Here is a 20,741-nt window from a genome sequence, read left to right as displayed (position 1 = left end):
GTGGGGCCATGCTCCTGCTAGTGTTAAGCCCTCTGCTGGGATCGAGGATGAGCCGATGACACAGACCAGGCCTCATGGGGAAGACAGATCCCATATGGGTGCTGCACACACTGCAACGGTGGGGAGGCAGGGAGAAGTGAGGAAACGGTCCACTGTGAGAGAAGCTTGGGCTTCCCTACAGGCGGGGTGATGAGACGATCAGGCTCCCACCCAACAACCAGCTTCCAAAATCCTGCTTGAGCAGTTTCTGCTCAGAAGTGCCTCCATCTATCCTGAGCAGAGAGTCTGGCCTGTCTGTAGCTGGGCCCCACCAGACTCTACCCATTGCAAGTGGCCACACACAGTCTTGCAGAAGGTGCCACACTCCTCTGAAGTCCCAGAGCCACCTGCGTGCAGCACTCTGTCCCTCTGGGCTTTCCACCTTCCACCCCACATGGGGGGCTCTGCCTACACAGCAGGCTCCACCCCATATGACAGACTCTACCCACACAGCAGGCTCCACCCCATATGACAGGCTCCTTCTACACAGCAGGCTCCACCCCATATGATAAGACTCCACCCACACAGCAGGCTCCACCACATATGACAGCCTCCTTCTACACAGCAGGCTCCACCCCATATGACAGACTCCACCCACACAGCAGGCTCCACCCCATATGACAGGCTCCTTCTACACAGCAGGCTCCACCCGATATGACAGACTACCCACACAGCAGGCTCCACCCCATATGACAGGCTCCTTCTACACAGCAGGCTCCACCCCATATGATAAGACTCCACCCACACAGTAGGCTCCACCACATATGACAGCCTCCTTCTAAACAGCAGGCTCCACCCCATATGACAGACTCCACCCACACAGCAGGCTCCACCACATATGACAGGCTCCTTCTACACAGCAGGCTCCACCCCATATGACAGACTCCACCCACACAGCAGGCTCCACCACATATGACAGGCTCCTTCTACACAGCAGGCTCCTCCCACTGCAGGCTCCACCCCACCATTTAAGGGCTGCAGAGATGTGGCTGGGTCTTCATCTAAAGCGCCACTGCATTCTGTGAGGGACAGAGAACTGTCAGACCAAGGCGATGGACTTCACCAGGGAAAGCACACACTTCCAGCAACCCACGGTCTCACCCTGGGGTCCCAGGCTGACGAGGGCTTACTGTGAACTGCTCCTGGGACTCGTAGTCTCATGCAGGTAGACGCAAGCCATGCTGAACTCTGTCATCACGTCACTGGACAGGAGCTCTCTGGAAGAGAAAGGGTGACTCCCTAATGCAAACCCACCCAGGCACCTCACTGTCCTGTGGGCACAAGGGTGCTGGCACCGACACTTTCACACCCTGACAACCATAAGGCAGAGGAAGGGATGAGTGAAGGATGCTGACAGCTGGGACAGGAGCCGGCAAGCCTGTGTATGTTTGGGTGCTGGGCACAGAGTCCCCCAGTCACCCCACAGCCCCCCAGATGGAGGACCCTGCCAGGGGTGCAGCCGGGGCATTTCCTCGGGCACAGGGACCATGGTCACCTCACAGCCCCGAGATGGGGGAACATGCCAAGGCCTCATGGTGCACGTCTAGGCTCCATGTGAACACCAGAGCTCCAGCAGCAGGAGTCACATTCACACTTTCACACTCACAGTCCTGGGGCCATGAGGGAGGGCAGTGAACAAGGTCTTCTCGCCTCCATGGTTTCTGCTGAGAAATCTATGCGTAGTCTTATTGGGCTTCCCTTGTATGTGATGGACTGCTTTTCTCTTGCTGCTTTCAAGATTCTCTCTTTCTCTTTGACCTCTCAGATTCTGATTAGTAAATGTCTTGGAGTATGTCTATTTGGATCTATTCTCTTTCGGCTACGCTGCACATCTTGGATCTATAATTTTAAGTCTTTCATAAGAGTTGGGAAATTTTCAGTGATAATTTCCTCCATTAGTTTTTCTCCTTCTTTTCCCTTCTCTTCTCCTTCTGGGACACCCACAACACATATATTCGTGTGCTTCATATTGTCATTCAATTCCTGAGTCTCTGGGAATTAAATTTGCCTTTTTTCCCTATATATATTTTTTTCTTGTTGGATTTCAGATGTTCCACCCTCCAGTTCACTAATCCTATGTTCTGCCTCTCGAAATCTACCATTGTAGGTTTCATTGTTTTTTTCATCTCTTCTACTGTGCCTTTCATTCCAATAAGTTCTGTGATATGTTTTTTCAGACTTTTGATTTCTTCTTTTTGTTCATTCCTTGCCTTCTTTATATCCTCCATCAATTCATTGATTTGGTTTTTGTTGAGGTTTTCATTGTCTGTTCGTATGTTCTGAATTAATCATTTCAACTCCTGTATCTCATTTGAATTGTTGGTTTGTTCCTCTGACTGGGCCATATCTTCAATATTCCTAGTGTGATTTGTTATTTTTTGCTGGTGTTTAAGCATTTAATTACCTTACTCAGTTTATTCTGGAAATTGTTTTCACTTTTTTACCTAGGGTCTTCCTGCTGGATGAATTTGCTGTCTACCTCTTCTTTAACCTTCAGTTCACCTTTTCCTGGACCTCAAGCTTAGGTTTTGTTTAAAAGAGGAGAAATTTTCAGTTCTTGTTTTCTTGTTTCTTGCCTGACTGTACGGTGCCATTCCCCCCCACCCCCCGCAATTAGGACAGTCTACTTAGGTATTATAGACCCCAGCTGGATTTTCCCAGACCAAACTGGCCTCCTGTTAGGAGGAAAGAGTCACCTGCATTGGTTTTCCCTGAGGGCGAGACCCAGCAGGTTGAAAGACTTTCTTGTGAAGTCTCTGGACACTGTTTTTTCTGTCCTGCCCACTATGTGGTGCTTGTCTGCCTGCAGGCCACACCAGCATCAGATCACGTGGTACCATTAACTTTGGTAGACTCTCCCTGCTGGGGGCATGGTGGTGACAGAGGAGAGGTTGTAGGCTGGTTTTAATGGCTTCAAATTACCAAGCCCTGGTGTCTGAATTCCTTGAGGGAGGGATTTCACCTGAGTTTGGGCCTCACCTCTCTCTTGGGGAAGGCACTGGCTCCAGACAAGCTCTCAAAGAAGCTTGTTTCTGCCTATGCCTGGCACAGTTGCAGCCTCAGAAGTCCTGCCACTGTATCCAAAGGCAGCCAAGCCTCCATAGAAACAGCCACAAAAACCTGTTTCTTTTTGTTTTTTTTCTTTCTCAGTCAGCCCTGTCCCATTAGCACCAGGGCAAAAATGAGCCAGCTCTGCTCTGACCAGGTTCACCTGAGCTGGGGGCCTATTTTTAGTAGTCAGAATTTGTGAATTAATTCCACACTTGAAGCTAAGTTGTGCTCAGCCCCTGCTGCTGGTAAAGTCCCCTTCCTTTCCCCTCTGGGAAGCAGCCTGTTGGGGACGGATACCAACTACCTTGGCTTGGGGAACTCGTCATTCTGGGGGCCTCACAGCCAGTCCAGCTTGTCCAGACTGGGGTACGCTGTGTGTCCAGTCACTGATGTGGTCCCAGGAGCTATTCTGTACTATTCTGGTTATTTAGTAGCTGTTCTGGAGGATGAACTAGATCCCACACCTCGCTAAGCTGCCATTTTGACTCCTCCTCAATATGTACTATTTTTTAAAAAAGGTTATGATGCTAAGATTCACAAAATACAGATTCAGTTAACATTACTGAATTCAAGATACCTTTGTCATTACATATTTTATTCTGTTGACAGACACTAAAATATAAACATTATCTTCCTAAAGTTCTCAAAAACCTCTGGCATTAAAGAGGTCTTTACTTGACATTTTATGTCAATAAGAATTGAGAATCAGGAAAGTTACATCATATACTTTGACATGTTTCAAAAGTTTACAAGGGCGAATTTACATATGGGGGAAGAAAATGCCAAAAGTTAATATTTTCTACTGCAAAATAAAATTATATTTAATACCAAAGCAGGAAATACCTTTAAATGAAGCAGTGCCACTGAACCTATTGGAATTTATAGCCACCTTGCAAATCTTATCTGGAATCGTGCTAATGATCCCTCTCTTGAACAAACCTTTAAAGAGGAAGGAAGAGCCAGGTATAAGTAGCATACTCAGCCAGAATACGTATATCTGGTTAATACCTGGGCTGCTCACCACTTTCAGTGGGACACCTATAGGGACTGGCAACTACAATCCGAGGCCCAAACCTGCCCACCACCTTTTCTATGAATGAAGTTTTACTGGACAAGCTCACTCATTTACATAGTGTCCATGGTCTATGGCTGCTTTTCCATTACAACAATAGAACTGATTAGTTGTGAAAGAGACCCTACGGCCAGGAAAGCCTAAAATATTATTCACCATCTGGCCCATCAGAAAAAAAGTTTGCCGATCTCTGCCCTAGGAAACTCCAGAGAACAAAGAGACTGGAAAATTCTGTTGTAAAGATCAGGTGATTGCTCAGAAACCACCGAAACACCCAAAACAGAAAAAGGTATTTTAAAATAGTGCATCCATTTTTCAGTGAGAAAGAATTTCACATTATCTGGCTCCTACCCTTCATCTCTCGAGGCAAGTTCCTTCTGTCCAGGTCCGTTCCTTGTTCACTGGGGCCCTCTTCTCCTCCTCCTCACCTTCCTCCTTAGGAACGACTGAGCTGTGCCCCCAGGTTTTGCTGCTTTCACCTGGTGTCACTGTGAATTACAAGGGATGAGTGGGATCTGGAAAAAGACACACAGAGCCCTTCCCAGATTAACCTATACTCTGCCAGATCAATGCCCACATTTGGAGCTGCAGGGGAAAAGTTGGCCATCATAAAAAAAACCTCTGTACCCAAGTAGAGCCAGGAAAGTAATGAAGGTCTCGGCCACCAATCATTTATCTTTCTCAAAGCACACAGAAAAATTTCCTAAATTCCCCTAAGTCCAATGCAAAGCTGAAGCTCAGACCAACCAGACATCAGAGTTCCAAACAGATCCGATTTAAGCAACTAATTCTGTTGGGTGGGATGGGGAGGCAAGGGGGGCGGTGATGAGAAGAGAGGTGGGAGAAAAGAAGGGGTTAAGGAAGATGAAAAGTGCAAAAGTGCAAAAGAAGAAAGATCTGGAAACAAAGAAAATGAGGAGCTCAAGCTTAAAGAGAAGAAAATCAAGAGTAGGCAGTGATGGGAAAAGAACAGGCCTAGAGAAGTACAAAATATAAGAGAAAAGGAGCATTCTTCTGACATGGGTACCTTAGAGCAACAATCAAACCCTCGGGGACCAGGTTTCTATCTAAACTGGGTGAAGAGAGCCAGTTACCATCAAACAGGAAGTTGAGGGGACTGAGGCAAAATTTAGAGCATATGAAAGTGCCCATCAGTTCCAGCGAACTGTGGACACATGTAAAAGACCCTAGTGATTTGATTTGATCTTTCAATAAAAGTCATAAATCCTGTTTTTTAGTTTTAGTTTTTTTTTTTTTAGCACGGGAAGGCACCAGGAACTGAACCCGGGTCTCTGGCATGGCAGGCAAGAACTCTACCTGTTGAGCCATCGTGGCCTGTCCCTGTTTTTTTTTAATTTAATTTTCTTCCCCTTTGTTTTGGTGAAATCTATCTATCTTTAAATTAGGAAAATTATTTTTTAATTTATTTTATTTATTTATTTTTTCACACTGCAATAAAAGCAAAATTGGTCCAGATCCAGTTGACCATAAAAAGCATTTAGCAAGTTTCTTCAGGACTCAGACTTTGCAAAAGCCCTTCCCTGGGAAGGATGGACAAAAGAAAAACAATTATGCCCCAAATATGGCAGAGGGTATGCCTGGGCCCCAGGCCAGGGAACCAACCTGTATCGACACAAGACACTAGACTGCAAATCACTTTGTAAATCAGTTGAGCTACCACTGATACCCCCAAAACCCTTTGCTGATATTTGACTAAGAATAAAAGGTAGAGGAGACCATAGTAAAGTTAATGGAGAGAGACAAAGGGAAAGGCTATGTGTATGCATATGTATGTACATGTACATATGTGCTTGTCGAGGACAGGTGGCAGAAGTTATGGATGGAGTAAGCCTGGACCCGTTGGTGGCTGGACAGAGCAGACACCTGGTGTGTTCTGACCCCAAGTAATTTAGGAAATAGTCTCACACTGGATGGCACGAAGGCGAGGAATGATGGTGGGGCTTGCAGGAGGACTAGAGCAGCTGCTGATCAGACTTTTTCTTTTGTCCATGGATAGAGATGCCTGCACAGTGAATGTCTGCTGGAAATCTGCTTGAGGAAAGACAGACAGATAGCACGTGCATTTGAATTTTTCCATAATGAAATTCATGTAAGAAAACTGACAGGCCTGAAAACTTCATTGTTCACCTAGAAAATTTTCTCTTTCAGAATCCTCTCTTTTTCCCAAAGGGACATGGAAGGTGGAGATACAGAAAGGAGGAAAATCCATTTTCTTAGTGACCTTTCATTAGACAGTCTTCAGAAAGCTGTCTATATAATACAGACTTACAGGTTATATATGATTATATATCTAGAACAGCTTTTTAGACAATGAGACCTTGTATATTATTCTAGGAAATTTAACATAAAATTCTCTATTTCATATGATCTATTAGTACTTGCCCCCTTTTCTCAGGGAACAAAGGAGGGGGACTGATGCTTTTTACTAAGAGGGGGCAGAGGTGGGTATTAAGAACTAGTCTTTGTTGAGAACAATCTAAGGAAATGAGGGAGATGGTTCAAACTCTAATATCTTCCAAAGGCAGTTTGGGTACAGCAGAAAGAATGTAGAACTTAAGGACAGTAAACCAGGGTTTGTGCTTAGCTCTGAATTTCTGAGTTTCACTTTCCTCATCTGTCAAAGAGGAATAACAACAGCTGTTTGTCTACACCTGGGTCTCCCCACTAAGTTGTATTCCCAGTACCTTGCAATATGCTCAACACACGGTAGATGCTCAAGACATGCTAGAAGACTCAAGGTTGTCTGAAAAGAAAAAGATATGCAACAAGGAGATCAGTAAACACATCCCATGAACGCATTTACTAAATTTCAGTGAATTAATTCCCTTGTCTATACTTAAGCTACCATTGAAAGCCAACCACTGCTGTTCCTATCACGCTATTTTTCCTTAGTTCCTTATACTTCTAATAAGCTTGCTTCCTTGGGCCTTATGTATCAGAACACAAGTGAACATTTTTATCTATACAAACATACACTTGAACACTCACCTCCTTCAATGGGTGCATTATACACCACAAAGATTCTAATTCATAGCTTCATATTTCTTTGCATTTTTCCAAGTCTGTACAAGTCAAAACTGTATATTTTTTTAGGCAATGTGTTTCTAAAGCTTATGTGTAAATCAAAGTCCTGTGAATTAAACATAAACTCAAGTGCATTCAGAGAACTAGTCATTTAAATAAACCTTGACATGAGCTATTCTGCAAAGGCAAGATTTCTCCTGTCTCACACATATATACCTTGAAATTTACAAACTGCTCTCCCACCCCACCCCAATCACATGCTTCCTTCTCCAAGTCTGCCTAAAAGGAAAGGTGCCTATGTGAGCAGCCATGCTTCTAGCAGCCTGGACCACACTCACATATCAGTTCACTCTATGTGTTCAGTCACAGTCACTAATGTCCCTAAAGTGGGTGAGACTTTCAGCAGGCCAGCGTCTTTCTACTGAACAGAATGGCCGATTTCAACAAAGGTCCATTTTGAAACCCTAGGTCTTGTGTTTCCAAAAGCTCATTTCCTACTACTGAGACAGAGTAGGTAGTGATCCTTGCCCACACCAAGCCCTTGCCCCACTCCACAACCAGGCTCTCTGTTCTCACTTCCAGCAGGCTCCTGGCCACTGACCAGAGGGAAGGCTGATGTGGTTGCTATCCTTGAGCTTCAGACAGCTCTTCCTGAACTTGCCCATGCTTTTTTACAGTCGGGGCTTCTCCTGGCACAGCTGATGGAGGATGATGTTAAGCTCCCATTCCAGGATGTCAATTTCCCACTCAGCCAGCTCCTGCCCCTTGTGCTGCGGCAGTTCTTCCAGGTTCTTCTGCTGGAGTGCAGCCCATGTCAGCTCCTCCTCCCAGGTGCGGAGCTCCTGCAGGACAGGTGGGAACCATGAGAGAGAAGCAGGACACTGAGTGCACAGTGGTTAGGGGGGTAAAGTCAGAGACCCCAGAGGGCAAGTGCTCGTGGCAACCTGAGGGACTGGCCAGGCCCTGCAGAACTTGTACTAGGTACCCCATGCTCCAAGTCTCCAGTGGAGAGAGGAGGCTGGTAGTTAACTGATCAATGAGCCCCTCACCACCATGGATGGTGGGGAAAGGAAGGCGTAACATAGGCGTACTGAGGATGCAGCCAGAGTAGCTAAAGCCACAGGCCAACCCCTAGAGAGGGAAGCTGCGAGCTCCCAGCTACTCCTTGAACCTTGCTTAAAACTGCCTGTGGCTGAAAACTATAGTCATGTATTTGAACTCCGAAGTCTAAGTTCTATTTTATTTTTTTTTCATTTTATATAGGATTAAAAAAAAAGACAAACAGAACTACATTAATGTGATTTAACTTAAAATATGCCCACTGCAAATGAATCACCCTCCAGGCATCACCTAACATTCAAATAAAAACAAATATATGTTTAGGACATGAATAAAACACTTGCATGAACTTTTCATCCAACTTGCCCTCCATCCCCAAGAGAATGTCAAAACAGCCATGAAAGTGATATAAAGGAGATACGTAGGAAGACGATTAGCACCTTGAAAAGTGTTAACAGGGTAGTGGCATCATGGGATTGACAAAGCCTTCCTGACCAAAAGGAAAATAAGACAAAACGAAGTTTTAGTGGCTAAGAGATTTCAAACAGTAGAGAGGTTATCCTGGAGGTTATTCTTATGCATTATGTAGATATCCCTTTTTAGTTTATGCTGTATTGGAATGGCTGGAGGGAAGTACCTGAAACATTGAGCAGTGTTCCGGAAGCACTGATTCTTGAAGATGATTATATAACCAAACACCTTTTACAATATGACTGCTTGACTATGAAAAGCTTGTGTCTCATTGCTCCTTTTATCCAGGGTATGGACAGATGAGTGAAAAAGTAACGTTAAAATAAATAAATAATGGGGGGGAATAAAAGGAAAAAATTGGGTAGATTGACTTACTTGTGGTCAATGAGAGGGAGGTATAAGGGGTATGGAATGTATGGGCTTTTTCTTTTTTCTTTTTCTGGAGTGATGCAAATGTTCTAGAAATGATTACAGCGATCACCAACGTGATGATAATGTGAGTCATTCATGGTACACTATGTATGGACTGCATGTGTCTGAAGATTCCTCAATTAAAAAAAAAGATAATACAGAAAATGTAAAGCCAAAATAAAGAAAGTTGGGACTTCCGGAGAAGATGGCGGCTTAGTAAGACGCGCGGGTCTTAGTTCCTCCTCCAGAAAAGCAACTAAAGAAACAGAAACAATACGAAACAGCTCCCGGAGTCACGACAGAGACCAAAAAGACAGCGTACCCCATTCTGGAACAGCTGAACGGGCAGGGAGAATCTGCTGCGGTGAGATACCCGAGGGGCGCACGTTTTCCCGGCCGGGGCGGCTGGCGACTGGGGTCCCCTCCACGCACGTGGCTCCCCGGTCTGACTGGGAACGTTGGATAGCGGGGCCCTCCCGTCACGCTTGGCGTTTCGGGCCAGCTGGGCAATTAGGACCGGCACTCTCCCAAGCCGCGGCGGCCAGCGACCCCCACCTCCACGCGCGGTTTCCCGGGCCGACTGCGGTGCAGACAGACGAGCGCCACGAGCGCCACCTACTGGGCAGGAAAAGAAAAACAGAGCCCAGAGATTTCACAGAAAAAGCTTTCAACCAGCTGGGTCCCACACCCAGGGAAATCTGATCAAATGCCCAGACACCAGCAGAAAATAATGGATGACGCTCGGAAAATTGAAGATATGGCCCAGTCAAAGGAACAAACCAATAGTTCAAATGAGATACAGGAGCTGAGACAACTAATGCTGAATATACGAACAGAAATGGAAAAATTCTTCAAAAACCAAATCAATAAATTGAGGGAGGACATGAAGAAGACATGGGCTGAACAAAAAGAAGAAATAGAAAATCTGAAAAAACAAATCACAGAACTTATGGGAGTGAAGGACAAAGAAGAAAAAATGGAAAAAACAATGGATACCTACAATGGTAGATCTAAAGAGGCAGAAGCTACAATTAGTGAACTGGAGGATGGAACATCTGAATTCCAAAAAGAAACAGAAACTATAGGGAAAAGAATGGAAAAACTTGAGCAGGGGATCAGGGAACTGCATGACAATATGAAGCGCACAAATATACGTGTTGTGGGTGTCCCAGAAGGAGAAGAGAAGGGAAAAGGAGGAGAAAAACTAATGGAAGAAATTATCACTGAAAATTTCCCAACTCTTATGAAAGACCTAAATTTACAGATCCAAGAAGTGCAGCGCACCCCAAAGAGAATAGACCCAAATAGGCGTTCTCCAAGACACTTACTAGTTAGAATGTCAGAGGTCAAAGAGAAAGAGAGGATCTTGAAAGCAGCAAGAGAAAAACAATCTGTCACATACAAGGGAAACCCAATAAGACTATGTGTAGATTTCTCAGCAGAAACCATGGAAGCTAGAAGACAGTGGGATGATATATTTAAATTACTAAAAGAGAAAAACTGCCAACCAAGACTCCTATATCCAGCAAAATTGTCCTTCAAAAATGAAGGAGAAATTAAAACATTTATAGACAAAAAGTCACTGAGAGAATTTGTGACCAAGAGACCAGCTCTGCAAGAAATACTAAAGGGAGCACTAGAGTCAGATACGAAAAGACAGAAGAGAGAGGTATGGAGTAAAGTGTAGAAAGAAGGAAAATCAGATATGATATATATAATACAAAAGCCAAAATGGTAGAGGAAAATATTATCCAAACAGTAATAATACTAAAAGTTAATGGACTGAATTTCCCAATCAAAAGACATAGAATGGCAGAATGGATTACGACCCAGCAATACCACTGCTAGGTATCTACTCAAGGGACTTAAGGGCAAAGACACAGACGGACATTTGCACACCAGTGTTTATAGCAGCATTATCTACAATTGCAAAGAGATGGAAACAGCCAAAATGTTCATCAACAGACGAGTGGCTAAACAAACTGTGGCGTATACCTACGATGGAATATTATGCAGCTTTAAGACAGACTAAACTTATGAAGCATGTAATAACATGGATGGACCTAGAGAACATTATGCTGAGTGAGTCTAGCCCAAAACTAAAGGACAAATACTGTAAGGTCCCACTGATGTCAACCGACATTTGAGAATCAGCTTGGAATATATCATTGGTAACAGAGACCAGCAGGAGTTAGAAACAGGGTAAGATAATGGGTAATTGGAGCTGAAGGGATACAGACTGTGCAACAGGACTAGATACAAAAACTCAAAAATGGACAGCACAATAATACCTAAGTGTAATGTAACTATGTTGGAACACTGAATGAAGCTGCACCTGAAATATGGTTTTTTGTTTGTTTGTGTGTTTGTATCTTTTGTTTTTGTTTTTTTTCTTTTTCCTTTATATATATATATATATATTATTAGTATTATTATTTTAATTCTCTTCTCTATATTAACATTCTATATTTTTTTCTGCTGTTTTGCTAGTTCTTTTCCTAAATCGATGCAAATGTACTAAGAAATGATGATTATACATCTATGTGATGATACTAAGAATTACTGAGTGCATTTGTAGAATGGAATGATTTCTAAATGTTGTGTTAATTTCTTTTCTTTTTTTTGATTAATAAAAAAATTAAAAAAAAAATAAAATAAAGAAAGTTACAGGGTGAGTACCAACAGTTGTTGAATAATTGCTGAGTCAATGAATGAATGAAGTAGAAATAGGAAGAAGAGATAGAAGATAATTTTCTAAATGCAAACCTTTATGTAAACAGGTTCATCATAATTTCCACCAAGAGGGCAGTGTGACAGACACTGTGGGCCTCCACAGATGGAAGGCGGGAAGACTTGGGCAAACCCCAATCCCAAGCCCAGATGTCCAGGTGGCCAGGCCCTGGGAGCACAGACATTGCCCAGCACTCACTTAGGTATCACAGAAAACTATATGGCAGAAGGAAGGCTACTACTACACAGATCTACCTCACAGGCTGGCTTTGATTAGCAACTAGATTTATGGGAAAGGAAACTCTATTCTTTTTAAGTTAATTGAGATGCTGACTGTATGAAACTAGTTTCAGAATTTAAAACTTACATATAATTGACATAAGATGGTTCAAAATGCTACATTAAATAGTACACTTTAACAACCTACATTGTTAATTTATGAAGAAACACTTAGAGGAGATGAGATCTAGACAAGATGCTAACACAAGGCAACATGTAATAATCAACATAAAAACTGATCAAGTGTGTTGAAAATAATTCAAAACCATCAAATACTTTTAGCCAGGATTATCAGAAAAATCTGGTAAACTATTTAGAACAAGCCAATTATAAACAAAAAACTTTTAAGTGAATTTAACTTTACTGATATTTTATGGTACTTTTGGTTCTTTAAAATTTTAAATGATTCTACTTTTTTCACTTGTTTTTCATAATGTATAAATAAGCCTTTTGGTATATGAGATATACAACCTTTGTAAGCAATCTCAGGTTTAGTAAGTACAGTCCTAGAAGAGTTTATATACTTAAGGATACCAAGATTCATTCTTTTATATCATAAATATAACTTTTAGAAGAAATTCTACCGTTCTCTCATTCATTGAACTGTCACTTATATGGACCACAGGTCCTGGGTGAGATTTAGATGACCTAAAATGGAAAAAAGTTAGTTGGACTTTTTTTCTCAAAAATTTTAATACAACTAAATGAGAATAAATAGATGGGAAATAAAGATGTCTGTATAAAGGATACAAACATTTCAGTAAGTAATACCTTGATACAGATCAGAGCAGGAAGAGGAAATAAAATGGAAATAATTTGCATGTTGATACAAGCCAGCAAAATTTGAATTAAAGACCTCCTGTGTAAGAAAGACTCTTGGATTTAGTCAAATCATTCCATACCCCAGAAACCAGTACCCGGAAGGGTTCTCCAAGCTGAGGTTTCTACATGACTGTCAGTGTTGGTCTCATGCCGCCTGTTCTAGTTTGCTAGCTGCAAGAATGCAACACAACAGAAATGGGTTGGCTTTTTAAAAAAGGGGATTTATTTTGTTAGTTCTTCAGAGGAAAGGCAGCTAACTTTCCACTGAGGTTCTTTCTTACATGGGAAGGCACAGAATGGTCTCTGTTGGCCTTCTTGCCGGGCCTCTGAGTTCCAACAACTTTCCCCAGGGTGATTTCTTTCTGCATCTCCAAAGGCCTAGGCTGAGCTTTGAGTGCCGAGATAAGGTATGCTGAGGTGCTTTGGCTGTGCTACACTGCGCTCTCTCATTTAAGCAGCAGCCAATTAAGTCAAATGTCATTCATTGCAGCAGGCACACCTCCCAGCCAACTGCAGGCGTAATCAGTAACAGATGAAATTCACATACTATTGGCTCAGGTCCACAGCAACAAAACTAGGTGACTTTCACCTGGCCAATTTGACAACTGAATCTAACTACCACATGTCCACCCCTCCTCAACTTGGCAATAACAAGCATCACCTTAAACAGGTGCAAATAATTATCTTCTGGCTGCAGATCTGGGAATCATAAAACATGTTATCTGATGCCAATATGCAAAGGAGGACAGTCAGGATCAGAGAAACTGGAAGGAAAACCTGCACAGCAAACACCATTGGATTTCAAAATCTGAAAGTCATTTATCCTTCGGCTTTAGAAACTGGCAATCCCACCCTTTCTGAGGGCCTATGCAGTGGCCCGCCTCTTTCCAAATCAACCTCAGGGAACATCGAGGAGACCACCTTTTTCTCGGCTCCACTCTCTCCACGCATCAGGGCCACCCCTGGGCTCTCTGCCATTTCCAGGGCACATGCTGAACCCCACCATGTGGCGGCAGCCAGGCTCTCCCCAGTCCCCCAAGGAATGTGTTCTACCTTCTTCAAGGCCTGAGGCTGCACGACTCTTCCACTGCAACAAGGTGGGAGACTCTTCCTCACCCTCTCCATGTATATGGGTGGGTCCACTCTCCAGGCTGAGGTTTCTTGGCTTCAGGCCTGAGCTTCCATGGTTCTTACTCTGCAAACTCCAATCTCTCCCTTTTGTGTCCACCTTTGTCCAGATTGGCAGTGGTTCCGTTTACACCAACAGCCTCTTCAAGCACTCCAGGACTTCTCCTTCGTTCTCTTCACATTTCCTCCAGAATCTTCCCCTTAGCCATCCAAAACACTGTTCCAACATATCTGGTATTTGCAAACTGCAGCAGCACTCCACTCTCAGATACCAAAATCTGCTCTAGTTTGCTAGCTGCCAGAATGCAATATATCAGAAACAGAATGGCTTTCAAAAGGGGGAATTTAATGAGTTGCCAGTTTACAGTTCTAAGGCTGAGAAAATGTCCCAATTAAAATAAGTCTACAGAAATGTCTAATCTAAGACATCCATCCAGGGAAAGATATCTTGTCTCAAAAAGGCCGATGAAGTTCAGGGCTTCTCTCTCAAGTGAGAAGGCACATGGCGAACACAGTCAGGACTTCTTTCTCGGCTAGAAGGGCACATGGCGGACATGACGTCATCTGCTAGCTTTTTCTCCTGGCTTTCTTGACAATCATAAATAAATAATGCTGCTATAAACATTGGTGTGCGAATGTCCATTTGTATTCTTGCCTTCAGTTCCTTTAACTATATACCTAGTAATGGGATGGCTGGATAATACAGCAATTCTATACTTAGCTTCCTGAGGAACCACCAAACTGCCTTCCAGAGCAGTTGCATCATTTTATATTCCCACCAACAATGGATAAGTGTGCCTCTTTATCCACATCCTCTCCAGCACTTGTCATTTTCTGTTTGATTTTATTTAATGTCCATTCTAATGGGTATCAGATGATATCTCACTGTGATTTTGATATACTATACCAGTTAATAGCTGATGATGTTGAGTAACTTTTCATGTGCCTTTTAGCATTTGTATTTCTTCCTCCTAGTGAGGAAGTAACAACACATATACCCCCACCTCCTGGCTGAAGATGCAGAAGTAGGGAAGAACTATCCTCAACAAAAGGGGCAATTCTTCAGAGGTGTGATTGTGAGAGCAGGAAAGAGATAGTGCTTTGATATGTGATGAGTTTAAGGGAGGGTATTTATTTCATGGGAGGATTTCCTATGGGTTTAAATGCCAAAGGAAATGATTGAGGAATAGAGTCTGGTACATAACAGTTGTCCATTAATATTCAACAAATAAATTATTGAATTAATTAATAAATGGTAGATATTAATGTTGAACTGAATATATGAAAATCTTGAGAAAGGAGATGGAGGTAAAGGAGAAAATGGGGAAAGATTGCCTTTAGATAGGAAGCAAGAAACCTGCTTTCTTTTAAAGAAAGAGAAGTTGAGAAAGCTTATTGATATATCATCTACCATTATTATTATTGATTTTTGTAGAAACAAAATCACCTGCTGGGACTAATATTAGAAATCAGAGTTTGGGATGATGAATACTAGAAAGAAGGAAGGAAGGAAGAAGGAAAAGGAAAAAAAAAGAAAATGCTAGAGATTTGAGAAGACTGAAGGAGCTTTGAGGTATGTGTTGCATGGGGTGGGGTGGGAAATGGGGCTGGAAAATTAGGCAAGCATGGAAAGATTGTTAGAGTATTAGTTTGAATATGTAGCATATTAGAAATTGTGATATTTTGTATAAGCGGTGATGCCAATCTTCCCATTTGTGTAACTTTTTTTTTCAGCATTCAGCTTCTGATGGAGTTATCTGTATCCTTAGAATAAAGCCAAGGTTTAGTTAAGTACAGAAGTGCAGAGAGTATCCAGTGGAGATTTTGGAATTCAAATAATACTTTATTAATCATGGAATTCCAGCGTGGAAGAGGGTGGATCCTTTGGCAACTTTCAAGTAAAAAAGAAGCCCCAATAATTAATGGGGAAGAGAATACAGAAAAATCTGGAAGACCAGAGGGAACTAGACTGAGGAAAACAAGAGGGGAAGAAGTGTGGTACAGTCACTCACTTCAAAAAGATCCAGAACCCAGACCTCATAGTTGAAAGGAAGGTCCTTTGCATATGGTGTTAGGAGGGTAATTTCTTTTCATACTGGACTGTGGGATGGATGTTGGAAGCAAAATAAAAATGAGTATCATTTCATCATTATCTCTGTGGTATGGAGGTGATGTTTGTGGATGGCAGGTGGCCTATCGAGCTTGAATGCATCTCAGCTCTTGGAGACAGTTCTGTTTCTAAAACTGGTAAGCATGCAGATAAATACCTATTTTATTCTTAGCATAGATTTAAATCAAAGGAAAGGAAACAACAACTAAAGACATATACTTTCTCCCTAAAAAAGCAAATCATATGTTCCATTTCCCATCACCTACTGGTTTGTTCTATATTTACTCATCTCCAGAAATTTGAATTCAATACACAGCAGCGATTGCATTTTTTATAGAAAAGAAAGAATTAAAGTACTTATCATTAAGTCTCATATTTTCCCAAGTAATTTATTAAAGAAAAAGCTAATAAGTGGTCTGTGATTAGTATACATTTTCCCACAGGTATGAGTATATTAATTTCTCTATTTTCTGAGAAAGGTAAAAGTGTTCTCATTTTGCTACCAAGGAAACAGTCAATAATACCAAAATTTCTTTATGAGTTTTTTGCCCCCTCCTTCCTGAGCTTAAAGAGAGTTTCTTGAAGTGATTTCTTTAGACAATTTCATTTAGTCTTTCTCAGTTTTGGGTGGGGTGTATCTGTTCTTTGTTCACTTCAGATAATTGCAACACATAATTATCTAAAGTGAAGAAAATAAACACATTTCCGATGTCCTGATACAGCCATTTTACTATATCTACTTTTTAATTTACTCTATCTGTATTGTAAAAAACAAGAAATGAAAAGAAATTTGGAGATGACAAGGGGCATCTTGTTTTATAGTCTGCTTTTTCACTTAAGAAACTATTAACATGTTCTGTGTAATTAAATGTTTCCTACAATCTGCTGTTTGATGGCTACTTTCCACTGTGTGGATGAGCTGTAGTTTATGTGTTAAATCTCATACTTTTGAATATTTACACAGTTGCCATACCTATTTTAGAAGCCAAAAACATTCTTGTAGATAAACCCTTGTCAAGTGCAAAATTTTATCACAGCAAACAGCCCAGAGAAATGGAACAGATGTATCTATGGGACGCATGAGGTTAAGGTTTTATAGTTCATATTGACTTCTAGAGGGTCTTTATCCATTTAAATTCTCAACTGAAAATGAAAGCGTTCCTTTATCCTCATTGTCTGGAAAAAAATGTTTTTTAACCATTTGTTTTAATTTCCTCATTGCTAATGTGGGCACCTAGCCATGAGTTGGTTTAAACAGTGAGGATTTATTGGCATAGAGTTTTGAGGCTAGGAGAAAGTCCAATATCAAGGTATTATCAAGGTGATGCTTTCTCCTGAAAAACTGGGGCTGGTTGCCAGGGATCTTTGGTCCTTGGTGTTTCTGTCACATGGCAATGCACATGGCAGCCTCTCTTGGCTTCTCCTTTCTCTTTTGGTTTCTAGTGACTTGCAGCTTCTGGCTGCTCCTTCTGTGGCTTTTTCCTGTCTGACTTTCTCTCTGCTGATAAAGCACTCCAGTAATCCAGATTAAGGCCCAATCTTTTGTGCCACACTTTAACTGAAGCAACATCTTGAAGAGATCTTATTTACAATGACCCACACTCACCCAAAAGTATTAAATTTAAGAATATGTTTTTCTGGAACACACAGCTCCAAAGTGCCATACCAATCATCCTAAACATTTTTAATATGTTAGGGAAAAAGCACTCTATTGTAATTTATAATGCTTGATTAATGTAAACTGAGTGATTTCATATATTCATTTTGTGATCCATATTATTTTTCAGACATGCCTAAATATACCTTTATTATTTTTCTTTTGTTAGAGGTTTTCCTAAGTGTTAAGGATTTTAAACAAATTTTTTCATATGTCAGACTACTTTTTATTGACTTATTGCATGCTATTTCAATTTATGATGCTTTTAAAACAGACTGTAATTACTTTACATCAAAGTAACTCATAAAAGTGATAACACATGAAGTCATTCCAATGAGTCAAGGATTTGAAACTGTTTCCCTTACTCCTCCCTACAATCTTCTTGCCCAAACAATAACTGGTCGACTATTCTGATTCTAATTGTTCTCACCATATTCCTAAATAAAATAACAATTCCTCTATTTCTTTAACCATCAACTTCAGACAGTAGCTACTGTTGTCCCTCTGTGCTGGATGACAATTTATTTTACCTATAGTTTCCCCTTTCTTGCTCCTTCCTCTTAAAGGTTGATGGTTATAACATTATTTTTTCTTCTAACATTGGTGAACTGTGTTCCTTTAATTAATACACTTACACCTTATACTGGTTTGAAAGTTTTATGTACCCCAGGAAAGCCATGTCCTTCTAATGCAATCTTGTAGGAGCAGACCTATTGTTGGGTGGGACCTTTTGATTAGGATGTTTCCACAGGAGATGTAACCCACTCAATTGTGATTGGGACCTTTTTTTTTAAATGTATTTATTAATTAAAAAATTAAGAAACAAAACAAAACATCATACATAATCAGTAATTCACAATATCATCACTTAGGTGCATATTCATCATTTCTTAGATCATTTGCATTAATTCATAAAAAGACAATAGAAAAAGAAATAAAATGAACACAGGAACGAAAAAAAAAGACTATACCTACCATACCCCTTTTCCCTCGCTTTCATTGATCACTAGCATTTCAAACTAAATTTATTTTAGCATATGTTCCCCCTATTATTTATTTTTATTCCATATGTTCTACTCCTTTGTTGACAAGGTAGATAAAAGGAGCATCAGACGCAAGGTTTTCACAATCACACAGTCACATTGTGACAGCTGTATCATTATTCAATCATCCTTAAGAAACATGGCTACTGGAACATAGCTCTACATTTTCAGGCAGTTCCCTCCAGCCTCTCAATTATGTCTTGAATAACAAGATGATATCTACTTGATACATAAGAATAACCTCCAGGATAACCTCTCGACTCTGTTTAGAGTCTCTCAGTCATTGACACTTTGTCTTATATCACTCTTCCCCCTTTTGGTCTAGAAGGTTTTCTCAGTCCCTTGATGCTGAGTCTCAGCTCATTCCAAGATCTCTGTCCCACGCTGCCAGGAAGGTCCATACCCCTGGGAGTCATGTCCCATGTAGAGAGGGGTAGGGTGGTGAGACTGCTTGTTGTGTTGGCTGGAGAGACAGGCCACATCTGAGCAACAAAAGAGGCTCTCTTGGGAGTGACTCTTGGGCCTAAATTTTAAGTAGACTTGACCTATCCTTTGCAGGGTTAAGTTTAATATGAACAAACCCCAAGACCGGGGGCTCAGCCTATAGCTTTGGTTGTCCACACTGCTTGTGAGAATATCAAGAATTCAACTTGGGGAAGTTGAATTTCTCCCCGTTCTCACCAGTCCCTGAAGGGGACTCTGCAGATACTTTTCCCCTCACTGATTGTGATTGGGACCTTTTGATTAGAGAGAGATGTGATCCATTCAAGGGGAATCTTTTTTTTAATTTATTTTTTATTTTTTTATTTTTTAAATTTAAAAAATTAACAACAAAAACATTAACATATCATTCCATTCTACATATATAATCAGTAATTCTTAATATCATTACATAGTTGCATATTCATCATTTCTTAGGATATTTGCATCAATTTAGAAAAAGAAATAATAAGACAACAGAAAAAGAAATAAAACAATAACAGGAAAAAAAAGATTATACATAACATACCCCTTACCCCTCACTTTCATTTATCACTAGTATTTCAAACTAAATTTATTTTAACATTGTTTCCCCTATTATTTATTTTTATTCCATATGTTCTACTCGTCTGTTGATATGGTAGATAAAAGGAACATCACACACAAGGTTTTCACAATCAGAGTCACGTTGTGAAAGCTATATCATTGTTCAATCATCATCAAGAAACATGGCTACTGGAACACAGCTCTACATTTTCAAGGGGAATCTTAATACGTTTTGTGGAGCTCTGTATGAAGAGAGTAACAGGCAGAAATCTTAGAGTTCAGACCTAACACAGAGAGCAGAGAGACAAACCCAAGACACAGGTGTTTGGAGATGCTAAGCTAAGACATGAAACCCAGAGTCTATCCTGGAGAAGCTAAATGAGGAGCCACAGATTCTTAGGGTGAAAGCCACTGAAAACAGGAACTTAGTGAACCATCTGAAACTAGAAGCTGGGAGAGAAGGACAGCACATGACATGATGTTCCTTCAAATGTGACAGAGAAAACCCAGATACTATAGGAGTTTTCTCAGAGTCAATCTATCTCTTTCTGGGTGCCTTAATTTGGACATTTTCATGGCCTTAAGACAGTAAATTTGTAACTTAATAAATCCCCTCTGAAAACACGAGACCATTTCTGCTATATTGCATTCCAATAACTTTAGCAAACCAAAACATGCCTACATTTCATTTTCAAATATTTTATTCAGTATCTAAACTCCCCTCTGGGTAAGATGAGAATTTTTTTAATCCCCTTTTCTCCTCCCTATTGGAAGCTACATTCTTCCTTTTACAAATTG

The 20,741-nt window shown here is 41.1% G+C and overlaps 1 protein-coding gene across 1 annotated transcript in view; it reads right to left on the bottom strand.

The window, feature by feature from the left end:
- Positions 1-2,651: 2,651 nt before the first annotated feature.
- Positions 2,652-20,741, bottom strand: part of LOC143672714 (uncharacterized) — a 40,328-nt gene continuing 22,238 nt past the window's right edge. The window contains exons 4-7 of the mRNA XM_077147264.1: positions 7,809-8,049; positions 6,868-6,926; positions 6,089-6,211; positions 2,652-4,650 (exon numbers count right to left, since the gene is read on the bottom strand). Coding sequence (XP_077003379.1) covers positions 7,879-8,049 — 171 coding nt within the window. The 3' untranslated portion in view covers positions 2,652-4,650; positions 6,089-6,211; positions 6,868-6,926; positions 7,809-7,878. The remainder of the gene's footprint in view (positions 4,651-6,088; positions 6,212-6,867; positions 6,927-7,808; positions 8,050-20,741) is intronic.

Source organism: Tamandua tetradactyla, assembly GCF_023851605.1.
Source record: "Tamandua tetradactyla isolate mTamTet1 chromosome 2 unlocalized genomic scaffold, mTamTet1.pri SUPER_2_unloc_1, whole genome shotgun sequence".
NCBI classification, from domain to species: domain Eukaryota; kingdom Metazoa; phylum Chordata; class Mammalia; order Pilosa; family Myrmecophagidae; genus Tamandua; species Tamandua tetradactyla.
Note: the sequence above shows the minus strand (reverse complement) of the source record. Positions and strands in the feature narration are given on the sequence as shown.